This window comes from Sander lucioperca, chromosome 16 (assembly GCF_008315115.2).
Source record: "Sander lucioperca isolate FBNREF2018 chromosome 16, SLUC_FBN_1.2, whole genome shotgun sequence".
In the NCBI taxonomy this organism is placed as follows: Eukaryota; Metazoa; Chordata; class Actinopteri; order Perciformes; family Percidae; genus Sander; species Sander lucioperca.
Window position 1 is genome coordinate 21,079,179 of NC_050188.1, and position 17,529 is coordinate 21,096,707.

Here is a 17,529-nt window from a genome sequence, read left to right on the forward strand (position 1 = left end):
TTGTGGTGAAGTGTGTCAACAGTCAAAGACATGGGCTGGGAGGCTGAAAATGGAAAATATGACACATTTTAGCATAGCAAGAGGGCCCCCATTTGAGGTTGTGTGTGTGGGTGTGTCACTCAGCTGCTGTGTCATGTTTTTTTTAGGGCGGTCCAAAAAGGCCACACCAGGCCATTCAATATGTAACATAACTCACTGGATGTAGAGTGCCAGGCCAGACCAGATTAATAAAATATGTCAGATAGCTCCTGTTGATTGTTTCATACATAATAATGTAAGAGGAAGAGTATTGACGGGGACAGGGTTCAGGGATTGCAAAATCTCACTGAGCAGACATGTGAAACCTTCTGTCATCCTGTCATAACTGAACATCCAAACTGCTGTCAAGGATTTGTGTATGAAATATTAGCTATTGGTATCATCTTGACCCCATTAAATATTTTCTTAGCTCAATGGTGGATCTACTTTTCTACCTCATCACTCACCACAGTGGTTGTCATGTCAAAAGGTCACAGTGTAAGCCATAACATCCCAACCCAGCCATTAGCTAAGCTATGTTTGTCTATCTCAATATGTTGTTCCATTTTGAATAAAAAAACACAACATTTCTCATGATGTACTGTAATGCTGTTGTTATTAGTCAGTGCTCTTAACTAGAGCGACTCATGTTGAAGGGATGTTAAATTCTCAATCCAAACAACTACTGGGAAGGGAATCATATGGTGCTGTAAAAACCATGTATCTTCAAACTTTGTGTTTTCAGCAGCAGTTTTTGACTTTGTGACAATGCAGCTATCAGATAATACAATGTCTTTTTGTAAGTGGTTTATTTAGTTTAAGAAGTGAGATCATTTCCTAACCCACAAATGAACGCTTTATCCATCAGTTTATGTACAAAACAAAATCACCAAATTTGGAGATACGTGGTTTTGAACAAATGTTCTCAACAGCATAATCACACTGTATGTAACAAAGAAGTACAAGGTAAATAATCTGTTATGCTAAGAAATTCTGAATATTCTGAGATTTTTCAATCTTTACTGTCGTTTATCATGAAAGATTAGTTATACAGGCCTCTTAAAGGACAATTCCAGCGCAAAACGAGCCTAGGGGTTAATAACAGATGTGTATCCACTCTGTCGTTCTCTGAGACATGTTTTCATGCTAATTGAATGTGTATGTAGCTTGAAACAAGCTAGTGCGGACCGCTGATTAGCTTACAACGCTAGTATTCGGGGCACAGGGAAAGTAAAAACAAATCGCTTATTATACCACTAAAAAGGCTCAAAATATCACCACACTTCAACGGTAGCATAATGAGGGTCCCTAAATGTTAACCGAAGCATTGAGAACATTGTAAGTGTACAGACAGTTTATTAAAAATATAGATTATAAAGACAGTCACGTTCTCGTATACAGGCGGCCGCCATCTTGGGAGCTACTGTCTTTCTAAACTTTCTTTTTAATAAACTGTCTGTACACTTACAATGTTCTCACTGCTTCGGTATCATTTAGGGACCCTCATTATGCTACCATTGAAGTGTGGTGATATTTTGAGCCTTTTTATTGGAATAATAAGCAATTTGTTTTTACTTTCCCTGTGCCCCGAATACTAGCGTTGTAAGCTAATCAGCGGTCCGCGCTAGCTTGTTTCAAGCTACAAACACATTCGATTAGCATGAAAACATATCCCAGAGAGCGATCGAGTGGGTGCACATCTGTTATTAACCCCTAGGTTCATTTTGTGACGGAATTGTCCTTTAAAACTGAGAAAAACTCATCAAAACTGTTGAAACTCATAGACATTATGCAACCTGGGACACAGGGATTGTTAATAAACATAGCTTTGATTTCAAAGGTCACAAGTCAAAAAGGTTAGTCATGATTAACAAGTACAAACTAACCCTTTAACCTACTGTAACGTCCTGCTGTACAGCTCAGTTTTTAACCATTGGCAGACTTATAGATGATGCACTGACCCCATCTAAAGGTGAAAAGGAAACTTGCAGGTTCTGTGCAGAGAGAGCCTGCTGCATAAAGTGAAGGTACAATAATAATATGACCCTTTTTTTTAATAGAACAATATTAACTTTAAACTTTACAGATTTTCTATTCACTTTTCGACCAAAATGTGTTTCCCACAACATGAATAGACTTCCCTTCAATTTTGCCAAATCATGTGTTCTGGCTAACAAATACTGTATTGATGTGACAAAACCTCAGTTTTATCAGGTTTCTCAGTAAATGGGCATCCCATCGAGTACTTAACAGCGGAGAAAATAATCAGTGTATTTAATGGTGCCATCACCAAACTGGGCACTCATTTACACAACCTACAATGGCCTAATTCATTCCCTGTGCAGTTCAGTCCCAAGTTTCACCACATCCTTTCAGAGCATGACCATGCAGAAAAAAACTGTGCTAAACAAGTCACTGAGGCGACATAGTGAGTGTCTAAGTGTTAAACATGTGACTATGTTGTGTCTGTTGTTCACACTTTGAGACAAACCTTTGACTTGGTGTGATTTCACTAATGGCCAGCACTGATTACAACAGGAAATCATTTGAAAATGAAAATGTATACAGACTTTTTTTTTGCAGTGGTGCAAACAACTTGTGAGACAAGAATTAACAACAGGTTTCCCTCTGCTTTTCTGTCATGGAATAATGTTTCCTTCACAATGTCTCCCAGAGAGCTGAAAATGATGTAAAAATTACATCATTATACGTCTCTCTGGTCTCGATGAGTCTGTATCTTGAAGGCATTTTGAAAGGTCATTAATGCTGTCAGAACAACATGTCCCTGTATGTTTACCCCAATATCAGTCTCTCTGGCTTTTTGTCCTCTAATTTCTAGACTACAAAACCATTACTGACTAGAAGCTGATTGCTGACCGTTGCATCCACTGATGGCTCTGTAACTTAACCAAACCGAGAGACGTTAGTGGTCAAAAGCTCTCTGTCTGCCTGGCTTTTCTTTGTTTTACAGCCTGAGGTGACTGAAGCAGCAGACAGCTGGTGTATTATAATGTAAAGACTCACAAGAGTGAACCCCTCAGCCTTAGGGCAGCTGAGTGTGTGTGTGTGTGTGTGTGTGTGTATATATATATGTGTGTGAGGACCATGCTGTGCTGTCTCTCTGCCAGGTGGACCTCTTCTTCCTCCTGGTGTCACACATGGGAGGGGCCTGGCTGCATGCAGTCTAAAGCTAGCTCCTCTTATTTCCCTGGCAAATGTTGTCACCACAACCAGTCACATTTCTCTCCTCCTCTTCCTCCTCCACCTCTTTCTCTTCCACTCCTCTCCTCCTTCCTACATCCCTCACTCCCTGCCTGCCTGCCCATCAGAAATATCCCTAGAGGATAAGATGCCATGGAGGCCACAGGAAGAACAGCGCTTTATGTCTGCTCTGTTCTCTTCATCCTAACAGGTGAGCATTCAGGGATGTTTTGCTTGTTGTCAGTGTTGCGTTGGTGCAGCTATAGCAGTTACTGTGGTTGCTGTGTTTGCTTGGTTGGCAGGGTAAAACTGAGGGTGAGTTGGGGAAGTTTTCCCTTTGTGGTGCACAGTAACCAAATGTTCACTTGTGAAATCCTTTATTTATTGAAAGGGTTCAGGTCAGAGAAGCAGTAATGAAACTGGGTTGGACAATTTAAAAGCAGAGAAGTGAATTCAAGGACAATAACTATATATTTTTGTATTTTAAAAAGTTAAACTGCATTCTAATATTGTAACATTTCAGGCAAAACTATAAGTTGGTCAATAAGTTCTTTACACTGAAGTATCCTATTGTTTTTCAGCCTTTTTCAATGTAAGTTTGAGTCTTTAAAGCGTTCCTTTTAGAGTCTATCTTGGTTTGTTTTGCATGTCCTTTCCATAGTCATTGCCGTGTGACTTTACAGGATTAGCTTTTCACTGTTTCTGTATAGTAAAGACATACGGAGGGTGTCAGTGGAAAGAAGAAGTGACCTAGGCCACAGCTCTGTGAGTACCCGCGTCCCTCAAATGACCGGATAAATCTAACAGAAGAATCCCTAAAACATGGACTCTCACCTGCTTTGATGTTTGTATTATCAACCCTCCTTGAGGAGAACTATGTCTTATCTGAAAGAGGAGAGAAGATGGTGGCGTTTGGACACGCTCTGGGAGACTTTATTTAGTATCCAAACAATTTGGATGTGTGTGTGTGGGTGATAAGAGGCAGGTGCGTGTGGGTCTCCATACAATAGTTTGAGTGTGTGTGTGTGTGTCCACTAAATAAAGATATCCTCTTTCCTCAAAAGCCATTGTCACTGTAATCTCGTAGGTAACACCACAACAATATCCGTGTTGTATGGGGACAACAGTGAAGGAGCGGGCTCAGCACACTCCTCATTCTGCCTTTTCGCCGGATCACAGCTGGTGTAAAAACAGGCACACTCCTGCTACTGACAACACACACACACACACACACACACACACACACACAGAATCTGGTCTGCAGCCTGTAAGAGTGGATCGTGTCGATTGGGTATCTGCATTATTTAGGACATGACACCAGACACACAGTTAATCTATTGTGATGAGGAACATGGGTCACCAGGGACCTGGCTGACACCAGCTGGATGTCCCCAAGGAGGAAGTGTGAATTGGCCAGAGGGGTGGGTGAGAAAAAAAAGGAAAAAAAAAAAGATTAAAGATATAAAGGAAAATTGCTTTAGAAGGAGAGAATGAAACTCACTTTTCTGAGGTTCCCATTTTCATTCAGGATTTTATTGCATGAGACATAACACACATACAGTAAGTGGTGTGAAATCATATAGATAATTAACAGTCTTTCATAAATATTTTTTCAACCTCATCCAAAAACGAAGAAGTGAGACAAAGGGACACAAGTTAGAGAAAAGTGAGAGGTTTGTAGTGAGTTTGTTTCACAGTAACTGCCTACTCACATGCTGCCGCTTAACTCAACCTGGCATCCAAACACATTCCCTCACTTTTTGACTTCAAACTGTCAAGAAAATACCCAGAAAGTAAAGATGTTAAAAAATTCTTCTCAAATGAACCCATCAGGTTGTAGATCTGATATGTTATTGCTGTAATGATTGATCTCAGGGATGTAATGTAGAAAAAATGGTAATTTTAACTGTACAACATACTGAGTAAGCACTTTTATCGTTATATATATATAAGATTAAAACTTCCAGTTGAACTGACAATAGGTGCTGAAAAACAACCACAACTCCTTCTACTCTCTGTGTTTTTATTCCAAGTTGTTTTTTAGCTGGTTACCAGCGAATAAACCACCATGGCAACAAGCCAGTGCTTTAACAGACCGCAAGGTGCAATAGATCAACGGTTTGTTACTTCAGACAGCCCAAGTGCTTGGTTTGCGAGTTGGTATCAAAGAGACAGGCCTCATCCTTGTGTGACAACAATGACACTCAGTATCGAGCTGGGTAAATATTAACTCACTACAGTTTCAGGACCTGGGCAATTTGAATACTAGGATATACATTATGAGATTAGATGGACACAACAAAACTGGATTCATATTTAAATGAAAATGGCCCTGTTTTGCTTCCATATTTTCACCATCACTCCATCTAATCAATAGCACAATATGATTATCAATGTTTTTCCAATGTCGATATACTGTAATTTACAATATAGCAAATTTATGCAAAATCCGTTTTAGTTTGCAGCTAATTTTCTAACTAAGTTTTAACTACAAATTATTATTATTATTATTTGTTCATTTGGACTACACCATTTTGTAAAACAATGCCAAAGTATAATCATATCATAACAGCAATGCAAGTCAATAAATTATCATCATTTAATTATTGTCATGCCCTAATAATGAATGCCGTCTTATCTTATTAAAGCTGCATTAATCAATATTTTTAAGACAGAATAACTATGTGTAATGTGAAAGGGATATCTTGTAGTGACAAGCCAGCAGAGCATTACCATTCTATGGAGAGTTTTAGCTTATCTTTCAGCTCATTGTTTTGGTTTTACTTCCAAGAACTGTTTTGGTTCACTCTCACTGCTCTCATCTGCATCATTTCCGGACACAGCAGGCAGCTTTTTCTGTGGAAAAAAAACTGGCTGTATGCTACCTGCTCAGCACCAAATGACAGAGAGACAAAGCTAGCGACTAGCTGGTGAACATAGCATTTAGCAGCTGAAAAGCCAGATATTTTGCTCAGGAACTGGTGGAGACTTAACACTAGAACGGCCATGACGGTCATTTTGACCGTTTTGAAATTTATATGTGTAATAACTTTGCTGAATAAAAAAATACAATCCTGCTGCTGCCTGACTTTTCCTAAAAGAGTCTGTATTTTAATTTAAAATTGTTTTTATATACATTACACAAAAGGCAAAGAAAATAGAGTCACTTTTACCTATTTCGGCCATACACGGTCATATTGACCGCTCGAATTTTCGCGGTATTGTTTTTAATTTTTCGCGCGGTTGAAGATGCATCTTGGTTGCTTAGTAACTACCATAGTCTCTGTCAGAGCAACGTAACTAGCGGTCTCGAGTAACAAGTGTGGGCATCACCGTTGGGCCGAAGGCAAAGCCAGAGTCGGTAATGTAAGCTACTACAGCGTGGATGGACTCAGTTCTGAATCAGAAGGCAAACACCGGGCGCTTGCTCTGTGAAAGGCGCGGAACACGTAGATGTCCGGTGGCTGTGTACATGTTCATATAACTTTATACATCCTCGAACTGACTGGAATCATTGCACACATCCTCTCCAAGGACTGCACCAGTAGTAACATTGCCCGTAGGAAGTTCATGCAGCAACTGGCAGAGGAGCTGAGAGCGGAGTTTATGGAGGAAAAAAAGGGCAGCGGCACACGGTCCGAGCAGCGCTGCGCACCGCAGCAGACGCCAAAACAGAGGCAGTGCCAGGTTAGGTTATAGCTAAATGTTCAAATAAGATACTTATAATTGTTATTTGGCTGTTATGAGTTAAGCTGAATGAATTTCCACACCATATTTTCGGGATGTGAATGTATGAAATAATTACGGTTTACTATGCCATGATATGAATAATTGAAACACGTATTACTACTCAAATGTATAATTAAAATCGTAAAAATGTACATTTCGGTGTTATTACGTTTTTCTAAAGATATCCTAACACAATACATAATACAATATTGCAATTAGGTATTTATCATGAGAGATTATAGAGTTTGGAATGTAGCGGTCAAAATGACCGCTCATGGCAGTTCTAGTAGTTATGGAATTCCGGCACTTCTAGTGTTAAACAGAGCTAAAAGGAGAGTGAATATTGGAACTGGAGTTTTTCCAGTGACAAGAAAAACAACTACAAATGGGCAATAGGAAACTGTTTGCTAACACATTAGCCATACCAATTTTATAAATATGTCAACGTTGTGTTTACAGCTTGTTGCACTGCAAAAAGTAAATTATTGCAGGCTGAAATGGCAGATAGCTTTTCATCACATTTCATAATCCTTCTCAATAACTACAAGAGGACAGGCTGGATTAACACATTTTATCAAATAATTTCCACTACCACTGAAAATGCACATGGGTCACCCTACCTGAATGAGCTGCTAACCCCAAATAATTATTTAGTTTGGATTTAATGAGAAACACTGAATACATGTTGACAAGAACATTGACATGAACATTTTCACATTTAAATAGCTATGGGATACTGGTAACCTAAATTGTGGCATCAATCTCCAAACCTTTTTTTAATTTACAGGGGAAAACAGACACTTAGGGAACGGAAACACTCAGTAACTTACTGACAGTCTATAGACATGGAAGCACCGCGTGCGTTCAACCCTAAAATGACCTAATTATTCTAAATCATGATCAACAAGTTACCCTATAGCGATCGTGTAGTAACTCTTTTTGTTTCCCTTCTTCTCCTCCTCTTCCTTTTCCTGCCAACTTCACCAACTCAGAAGTCAGCTCTGAGTTAATCCACATACCTTCATCTGTCCATCATGGTATTGAAGGGAAGTCAATGCTCCTGTCTGTTGAGACTCGCTTCCCACTGGATGACGTTGAGCTCCAGGGAACTTGGTCCTACACCAGGCCAAGCGGCAGCAGAACCACATTGGTGACGTTTACCAAAGAAACCTCAATCCCTGACATGATGTACCGCAACCACCTGGTCTTTAGAGAACCCAATGTGTCTTTGCTAATCCTGAAATTAAACCAGGACAATGAAGGGGATTACTACTTGAAACTCAACATAGCGTTTCACAACAAGACAGGACTGGTTATAAAGGAGGAGAGAACTGTGCATGTAACAGTGGATGGTGAGTGTTTTCCTATCACATGTCATAATGACCAGATGGATGTCATCTATGGATTCAGCTCTGAATTCTTTGTTTTTCCCCCCCCCTCAGTCCCTGTGTCCACTCCTGTCATTGAGAAGAGGCCATCATATGCAGTTGTTGAGGACAAGGCAAACGTAACCTGGACTTGTTCTGTCGAAAGAGGAACAAGAGTTGTGTTCCACTGGCTAAGGGACAACGTCGCACTTGGCCCCAGTGACAGATACCACTTCTCACAAGACAACTCTACATTGTTAATCAATCCTGTGAGAAAAGACGACAAGGGAACTTACCACTGTGTGGCCAGCAACGCTGTCAGCCAGGGTCAGCACAGCAGGACCGTGGAACTCAATGTCTATTGTGAGTAGATATATCTGATTCTTCTTTTACTTCGCTGTCCCTGCACCAAGACCACCTGCAACTGCACATCTAGTACCCAATTAGTTCCCATAGAATTGCAACGTGGTTCATTTCCTTTGAGAATGTAATCTTCAGTGTTTTATAATACAAAGGACATAGAAGTCTCATAGCCAGCTGCTTCTCAAGCTCAGAAAGTCTGGCATAATACAATGCTGCTCACTTTCATCAATGCTTTCATGTGAAAGTAACTACTATTAACACCAGAAATGATCATTTACAGCAAATAGAAGTCTATAATGCTTGGCTAATATTACAGGGACTGGAATCAGATTTTGTTTTACCTCCCTGGTGCCAAAATCTCCAACATGGCAGGTGTGATCTTCATTTTACAAGCTGTTGTTAACTTGTAAAATTAGACAGGATAAACCTAAATGAACCAAACAGAGAAATACTATGAAGACAACCATGCAGACAAAATAAGTCAATTGTAGGTGTAATTTCTTACACATATAAATCTTTTTAATTTGACACACACTGGAACCAGATCTATTAACGCTACAGGGTCAGAATAGCCTGTGCAGTTTAATTTTCAATTATTTTGTACAGTGTATTTTGTGTTTTTCTCCAAAAACATCTGACTGTATGGTGTGTTTGTCACAAAGTTACTGTACTAATATCAAGAATACATCTATTTTAGTTTATGCGCTCTCTTTGAACTGTATTAGGTCATATAAATGTCTGTTAGCTCAGACTACTTTCTGACAACTGAAAACATTGACTGTGACTGTTATGGGTATTTGCATGGGAGTAGACTAATCTCACAGAGCTCCTCTGTTCTCCCATAAAGTGTGTAGATACACTGATGAACTGGCCTGGTTTTGTGAGTCTGAGGGTGTACCCAAGAACATATGTATAAACATTCAATGAATTAATTTGAATATGTTTTCATTTTTACGAAACTGATGTTTCTGTATTGACGCAAAGGATATGCATAGTATACATTTGCGTGACATACTTTTTCCCATCCCTTCAGTCAGTGCGCTCAAACTGTGAGTGAGTTAATAACTTGGCACAGAGAGCTGCAGAACTAGTAAATTTAGCATTGCCATCATTTGTGTTTGGATTGGCAGATAATGTTTGTGTTAGCATTCACTAGTATCCTCAGAAAGCAGATCCACTACTATCAGTTAAAATACCTTCAGTTTGAACATGTTGACAACAACTAATATACTGTATATTTTTTCAATATCAGGTTTCTAGTCTGAAACAAGTCACATACACATTCAAACTGATTATGTCACTTGAAGAACTAAAAGTGTTCATGGACGGCTTGACTTTAGAGGCATCATATTAGAACTGCAATGTCTGGATTGCCACTAAGGCTACTTGTGTTATGTCACGCAGTGAAGTCTATCGTAACAGACTATTAAAACAAATATCTTACTTGACTACATGGCTTAAACATGCCGTAGGGAGACACTACTGTTGTTAGCATGAAACAAATCTGCTCATATTAATTACAATCTCATATTTGCCAAAAGTGTACCAAATTATATTAACATGTACTTAAACTACAACTAAAACTTTTCTGGAAATTATTTCCGTATGTTGTTATAACATCTCCACTGGAGCTGTTTGGTTGGTTAAGTGACTTGTTTAAGGGCAAGCACTGCTCTTTCATTTCCCCACCTTGATTTATTTTGCTAGACTGTGGATCCAACCTATGACCTTGTAATCAGAATATTTTGGCTGCTGCTGCCCCGTGATGCATTAACAAGAGACACTTCATAGAAAAGTAACCATTCTGTATAATAAGCGCCATATCAGAAGCATACATGTTCCCTGGCCCACTCTTGCCCCTGCAGATGGCCCCTACAACCTGGAGGTGAACTCAGGCCAGGGCCTGCGAACAGGAGAAGTGTTCACTATCAACCCTGGAGAGCTGGTCTTCTTTGAATGCCAGGCTGACTCCAACCCACCCAACAGCTATGTCTGGATCGCTAAGAGCCGCAACGCCACCCAGGTCATCACTGAGGGCCCGCGGCTGGAGGTGCTCTCCTATAGACTGGCCCAGGCTGAAGAGTACCTGTGCCGTGCCTTCAACAATGTGACCCAAAAGCAGGACGAGGCCCAGTTCACACTGGTGGTGGCCAGCTTAGGAACAGGTGGGTAGAGGGTGGAACATGGCAAGAAAGAGCAAAGCGTGGGTAGATTTTGGGAATCTTCTGAGACAAACACTCGGTAAACAACGTGTCATGCCAAAAGCAGAAGAGGTTTATGAACTATGAGAGATATGTCTTGACAATGACAACCACCATGGCCAGATTTGGGAACATGTAGGTATTAAAATACGGGGCAGTGTGTGCACAACAGGTAAAAAGTGAAACCAGGTTATACCATGAAATTTACATGGCTATTATGAAACTGTTGCTAGGTTCCAGTGCCTGCAGCCTGTATTAAAGTTCAGTGGCTGGGAAAGTAAACAGTGGATAACAGCTGTTGTATTTGTTGACTAAGTTTTATAGCATGTGGAGTTTCTGTGTGCCGAATGTGACATTGATATGTTGTCTAGGTGATACTGAGAAAGGCTTGCTGATGGATACTGCTGATACTGGCTATGATTTGTAATGTGTTTATTGAGTCAACAGAAGTCATGACAGCATCCATTTTTTATTGACATCAAAATCTCTTACGGACATTACCAAAGAATCCTCGCATGACTAACCTTTTAATAAGACTACCCACGCTAGCTGCTGTATGAGGCTGGATTTAAGCACACTGGTGCTTTAAACTAAATGCTAACATGAGCAGGCTAACATACCATGGTGACAATGCTAACATGCTGATGTCTAACAGGTTGTATTTTAGTTAAGCCTAGTAGCATGCTAACATTTGCTAATTATTATTTGCTAATCTACAGCAGAGGCTGATGGGAATGTCATTAGTTTTGCAGGTATTCGGTCATAAAACAAAGTATTGGGCAAATCCAAAGTGACCTGATGATGGCGCTAGAAGAAACGTTATCACCAAAGTTATTCAAACATATCTTCTAGGGTAGAGACCTTGAATATAAGAACATCAATCCATCTGAAAGTCAAAATTTTTCACATAAAAATTCAACTTCATGGAGGTGCTAGAGGGAGGTCAGGGAGACACCAAAGCCAATATGATTCATCCTCTGGGGACCATGAATGTGTGTACAGAATTTCATGGAAATCCAACTAACCTAATAGTTGTTGAGTTGTTACAGTCTGGACCAAAGTTGCCATCCCAAGAGCCAGTTTGGCTAACAATAAGGGTTAATATCATTGTCCCTCCTGTATTTGTTTACAGGGAAAGAGAAGCACACCCAGGAGGGCAGCTCTGTTTCCCCTCTGGCAGCCATTACTGTCTGCTCATTGTTCTTCATTGGCTTTATACTGCTGTTCTTCCTCAGGAGAACCTGCCATCCTAAGAGAGGTAAGATAATGTCTTAACCTGCTGCTTTGACAGAGGTGTTTTTCTAGCAGCAGTTCTTGTTAATAATGTGAGATCATCCCTCACAGTTAGTCCTGCAATCTGTTTAACATGTTCCATGTTTGAAATCTGCCTGTCTGAAGTTGAACGCTGAGATACGTAAGATAACACCAATGGCTTGCTGCACTGAGATCTTACACATTGAGTTTAATCAAATATGTAAAGAGCTTGCAAATGTCAGTGAAACTGAAGCTAACCAGGGCAAAGTGTCTACTGCATTTGCGTGAACTTGTCATTTCTGTATTTATAAATAATTATTTCCCTCTGTCTCTTTTAACAGTGCTTATGAGTATTTACAACAGGTAAGAGCCTTGTATATGAAATGAATATGAACAATAGTATTTTTAGTAGTGTATATGGTTCAACTAACAGCGCTATTTGCCTGTTTTGGTAGACCGCTTTCAGAGCAGAAACGACCACATCGTTCAGGTAAGCTACTGCTTGTTAAAGGTGATCTATTATACTTTTCTGTATTTTCTGTCATATGATCTATAATGTTACAATGTCGGATTTTCATGTTAAACATGTCCAAAGCTTCAAATAATGAGGTAAACGTATTTCAGAGAAAACCCTGTGAGCAAAAACCTCAGATTTCCCAATGTTTTGAACACTCTGCTTTCAATGTTGTGTTCTACTCTCGGCTTTGTGTCACGTCACTCAGAGCTGGGTTTCTATGATTGGTCATCTGCTCCAGGCAGGCTACTGAAGCGTTTTTTTTTAGGCTAACGTTTCTGCAGTGTTTATTGTCACAAGTACTGTAGCTACATGCTAACGCTAGAGAAGCTGTAGTCTTGGCTACCAATGTTGTTCATGTCTCCCCAATTTCTGGTCACATTACTGCTGGAACATGTCTGGTTGTGTCGTATATAGTTAAAAAGCCTTTATCTGCAATTTTTAAAGGTAGAAAGTGCTGCTCTATTCCATTACAATCTAACATTAGCCTACTGTTAAGTAGCTGCATGCTAACGTCGGATAGCGGTAATCTTGGCAGCCGATGTTGTAATTTCTTCTCAATTTTGGGTCACATTACTGCTGGAACATGTCCAGTTGTGTAGTATTTGGTTTAGAAGCCTTTATTGGTGATTTTGTCACGGTACAAAGTCCTGCTATATACTTACAGGCAGTCAGTCTCCAGCTGCAACGAGTAAAGGCGCTGACACACCAACCCGATTATCGGACTTGAGTCTGTTCGGTATGTTCCGTGCCGTCGTCAGTCGGAGGAGCCGTCGGCGTTCATTTTGGCCAATTTGACTTGTTGAATCGGCCAGTTGGGCAGTTGGACTCAATGACCAATCTGAATGGTGGAGTGCCTTTAACCCTAACCCCCTTGACTAGCGAATCAGTGCACGAGAAAACCGGAGCTGACAACGCCAGTATCTTCTTATTACTAGCCATCGTATTTTCTTCCGTTCAGCGAGTAACGACAACAACAATCATACTTGACTACTATCAACACTCTGATGAAAACAATGACTGACGACAGCGTGCTCTCTGTTTACTAGGTCTGGAGAGATGTTCCGTCATTTCCGACAATAGAGATTAGCGCTGCCTGCTGTTATGGAAACGTATTACGTCTCGCGCATGCACAGAACATACACTCAAGTCGGTGTCGCTTCGCCACTTTTTTGACCTCGGGGAGCCGACTGATCAGTCCAACTGCCTTTTCTGCCGACGGTCGGCCGTCAGTTGGTGTGTCAGAGCCTTAAGATAAGATAAACTATCTTTCCACAATGTGGAAAATTTTGCTTGGGCCAAACCCCATGCTGAGTGCAACAACAGTGGAGATTCCAAGAAACTCTGAGATGCAGAAACACGCTTGCCAATCAGAGCAGACTGGGCTTTTATGGGAGGGGGGCTTGAAGAGACAGGCGCTCCAACAGAGCGTCTCATACAGAGGGTGAATACAGGTGCAGCAGCCATGGGCAGTATGAGAAAAATAAAGTGTTTTTTGGACATTTAAGCATGTAAATGTTCTAGTAGAATCCGAAAATACAAGTATAAATCTGAAAACAGTATATAATAGGTCACCTTTCACAGATGTTTTTACCTGCTTGTCAAGCACCCCCACCCCAAATATAGAGTACAGTTTGTCCACATCATATTTATATGAATTTAAAGCAGAAAAGTAAACAAGGTCAGGATATCTCATTGAGTCCAGCTGAAAAGCTTTTATGGTGTCATTACATTCATTATGTTACTGTAAAGTTTGACTCCACATAGGTACTGATGCACTGGTCTGATATTTAAACCTGCCTATCAACAGGTCATGAAGATGCAACAGAAGACTTTGGCATCTACGAGTTTGTCTCCATACCTGGGAAGATGGAATCTGCACAGGTATTTACCATGTTGTATATTGACATGGATTCAGTGATGAAGCAGCTTTTTTGTCTATTGTTGAAAAGTTGCTTGTGGTTTTTAAATGTTCCTATGCAACTGTCCTGCAGGCATCGTGCAGATCTTTGTCTCGCCTCGAGTCAGTTCAGGATATGCACACCACCATCTACGATGTGATCAGACATGTTCCTGAAACCCCAAGTCACAGTTTGCTTAAGTAATAAGCTGGAGAGTTGAGATGGAACTTACAGTGATTTCACTTGAAGACGCCTGTGTAGCTTTATTCTCTGTTATCAAAGCCTGGAACACTGTTTTTTTCGGGCCTATTTTTTTTTTGCACAAGGGAGGATGGAGACTTGTGTGAGTACACAACCTGATCGTGCACTGTTACTGTCCAGAGTTTAGGACAGATGTTAAATGATCTTTGCTGACATTATTGTGAGATGAAAGTGTAAGTATGCCTTGAAATTTGTTTTTTATGTGAAAGTATAACTGTATTTGAAACTGGTTTGCCTTTGTCGTTCAAAAATTAAGATCACTTCAGGTCATATTACACCAAGTAAGTTAGATGATATTATGAGGTACCGAAAAGGTACCCAAACTATTCAAAGCATATGTTTAATTTTGAATACTAAGGTTTTATTTGCCATTTCACTAATATGCTTCTAATTTAACATTCCTGCCAATGAGAGTCTGTTTTGCGAGACAAGTATTATAATGAATGCATTTCTTGTATGAAATATATTTAGTTTAATTGTAAATATTGTACATGGATTATACTCCAGATTCTTTATAAATATTATTCTATTTCTATGTTTTGCTCCAATCTATTTATAGAAACACTTAACCCCATTTTCACAAATGTAGCATTTTTCCCTGCTCAACATGGATATAATGAAATGCTGAATAGAAACAATACATAGGAATAATGATTCATAAATTATTGTTACAATATTATAAAAAACGATTGTACAGTTTGCATTCACATGTTTGTTTTGTACTTTATTAAAGATATAACTGTTTACTATTCTGGGCCTTTTTTAAATATTAGAACTTAATTTTAGCCATTTCTTCATTTACATTTGCACTTCTTTGTCTTTTTCATTTTTGTCAGGGCTTGAAATGAACATTTTCTTAATCACAGATCCTTAGAAAAATAAATAAATAGCAGAAGCCAGCAAAGATGTCTGCTGCCTCACAGTAAGTCTTTGTCCAATGTCTTGGCTGTGATCTCTCTTCTCACAAGTGTTTGAGTTGTATTTGTTGCCTCCAAATTGCTGCATAGTGCTCGCTTCTCTCAGCTTTGTTGCATTGGTATGCCGTGTACCTGGCTGGATATGAAGACAGGCAGCAACAGACGGATGGTTCAGCATGTGGCAGAGTGCCCTCCACCTGCTCCTGCTGACAACTTGTCACGAGTAGATGAAAATGTGTGTGCTTTCTTTTCTGCGTGTGTGTATGTAAAAGAGAGTTAATACATACCAGACACAAAAGTGTTTTGCTTAAAAAATAGAGGTCAGAATTGTTTCTGTTATTTTTCCACTTTGGATGTACCATTAAAAGACAGCAGTCTGCTTTCTGCTAAATTCAACATTTTGTGTTTTCTTGTCACCATTGTGTCACTACTGTGGTGAGTGCTTCCATTGAAATTCATGTCAAATGCTGTAGACCAAAACATACCCAAATTACAAGCTAGTAGATCTAGTATTGAAACTTTTGAAACTCCTAAAAAGATACATTTGAATTGATTTGGCACCCAGCTGGTTTGTTTCCAGAGAAAACTGGTGACTTTGAATGATACATAGTACACAAATACATATTACTTTATAACATTGCCAATATATGCTATCAAGACAAATAATTACACTCGTATGTTTTTTAGCTTATTCCCTGGAAAATAAATTGTCAAAACCTGAGCCTCATACTGAGTCATAAAGTGCTGCTTATCATGATGATCCCCTGCAAAACAACAAGCAGTTTATTGAATCTCTAATTATAGCTGATGAACTGACCAACTAAGTGTGCAGTGTCTTTGTGGTGGCATCTCCGGGTAGGGGTTGCCATCTGTTCCGTCTCAGTGTATGCTTTAAGGGAGGCTCCTCGCTGTGGATGACTGCCTAACAAACAACAGTGGAATAAATTCACCTAAGGAGAGTTACCTCACCTTCATTTGACTGGGAAATAGCGTGAGGCATCATTAACCAGGAACTAGAGCTCACAGTGCCTGCTGTCTGCTGCATGCTGCCTGCTTTTAACCAAGTGCTGCTCGAAATAACACCCAGGGGGCAATTACAAAACAGGCTGAATGGGTCTGCATGTGTCGTTTTTAGTAATTATTCTGAACTGTTTACAATGCAGAGCCGGGTCTAAATGACTTGGCAGAGATGCAGCTACATGGCACTGAGTTGTGGATGTCATGACATGATGACATTATCACAGAAGGAAAAGTGTTTGAGACTAAATTATATGTACTTGATTACAGTATAAACAACAAAGTGTCACATAGCATACAGAAGATACAGACAGTTGTGAAACAAGTACTCATATCCTTAACTTATAAAATAAGCTACTCCATTAAAAGTACTGCATTAAAAAAAAGTACAAAAACGGATTATGCAGAACAATGGCCATCGTCAGTGTATATATCCAATATATAATACCATTGGGTTATTTTTATTGATGCACTAACATTTCAGCAACATTTTAATGTTGTAGCAGGTTTAAGAAATGCAAATTTGATTTACTTTATACTGTTGGGAATTTGAATCTATAACCATGTATCATATTTTATAAGATTATCATATGTTTTCAACATTGTTATTACATGTAAGGAAAGTAACTGACTAAATTAACTTAGTTACTTTCCAATACTGGCTATGAATATAGAAAAGTGTATACAGCTATGTAATGAGGTCAATCAAGGTAACTTCAGTATAACCTGTGGAAAAAATTAGGCCTTTTTCACAGCTGACATTTTGACAAGCACAGGTGATGCTGA

At 39.6% G+C, this 17,529-nt stretch overlaps 1 protein-coding gene across 2 annotated transcripts; it reads left to right on the forward strand.

Moving 5' to 3' along the window:
- Window positions 1–3,214: 3,214 nt before the first annotated feature.
- Window positions 3,215–15,558, forward strand: hepacam2 (HEPACAM family member 2). 2 transcript variants are annotated; one of them, XM_031323000.2, is made up of 9 exons: window positions 3,215–3,430; window positions 7,941–8,300; window positions 8,391–8,678; window positions 10,544–10,843; window positions 12,012–12,137; window positions 12,475–12,496; window positions 12,589–12,623; window positions 14,458–14,531; window positions 14,642–15,558. In XM_031323000.2, the coding sequence occupies exons 1-9, from the start codon at window positions 3,373–3,375 to the stop codon at window positions 14,750–14,752; spliced, it is 1,374 nt and encodes a 457-aa protein (XP_031178860.1). In that variant the 5' UTR covers window positions 3,215–3,372; the 3' UTR covers window positions 14,753–15,558. The 2 variants fall into 2 exon arrangements, with proteins under 2 accessions (XP_031178860.1, XP_035849174.1); XM_035993281.1 differs by having other exon boundaries at window positions 3,234–3,430; window positions 7,944–8,300.
- Window positions 15,559–17,529: the final 1,971 nt, after the last annotated feature.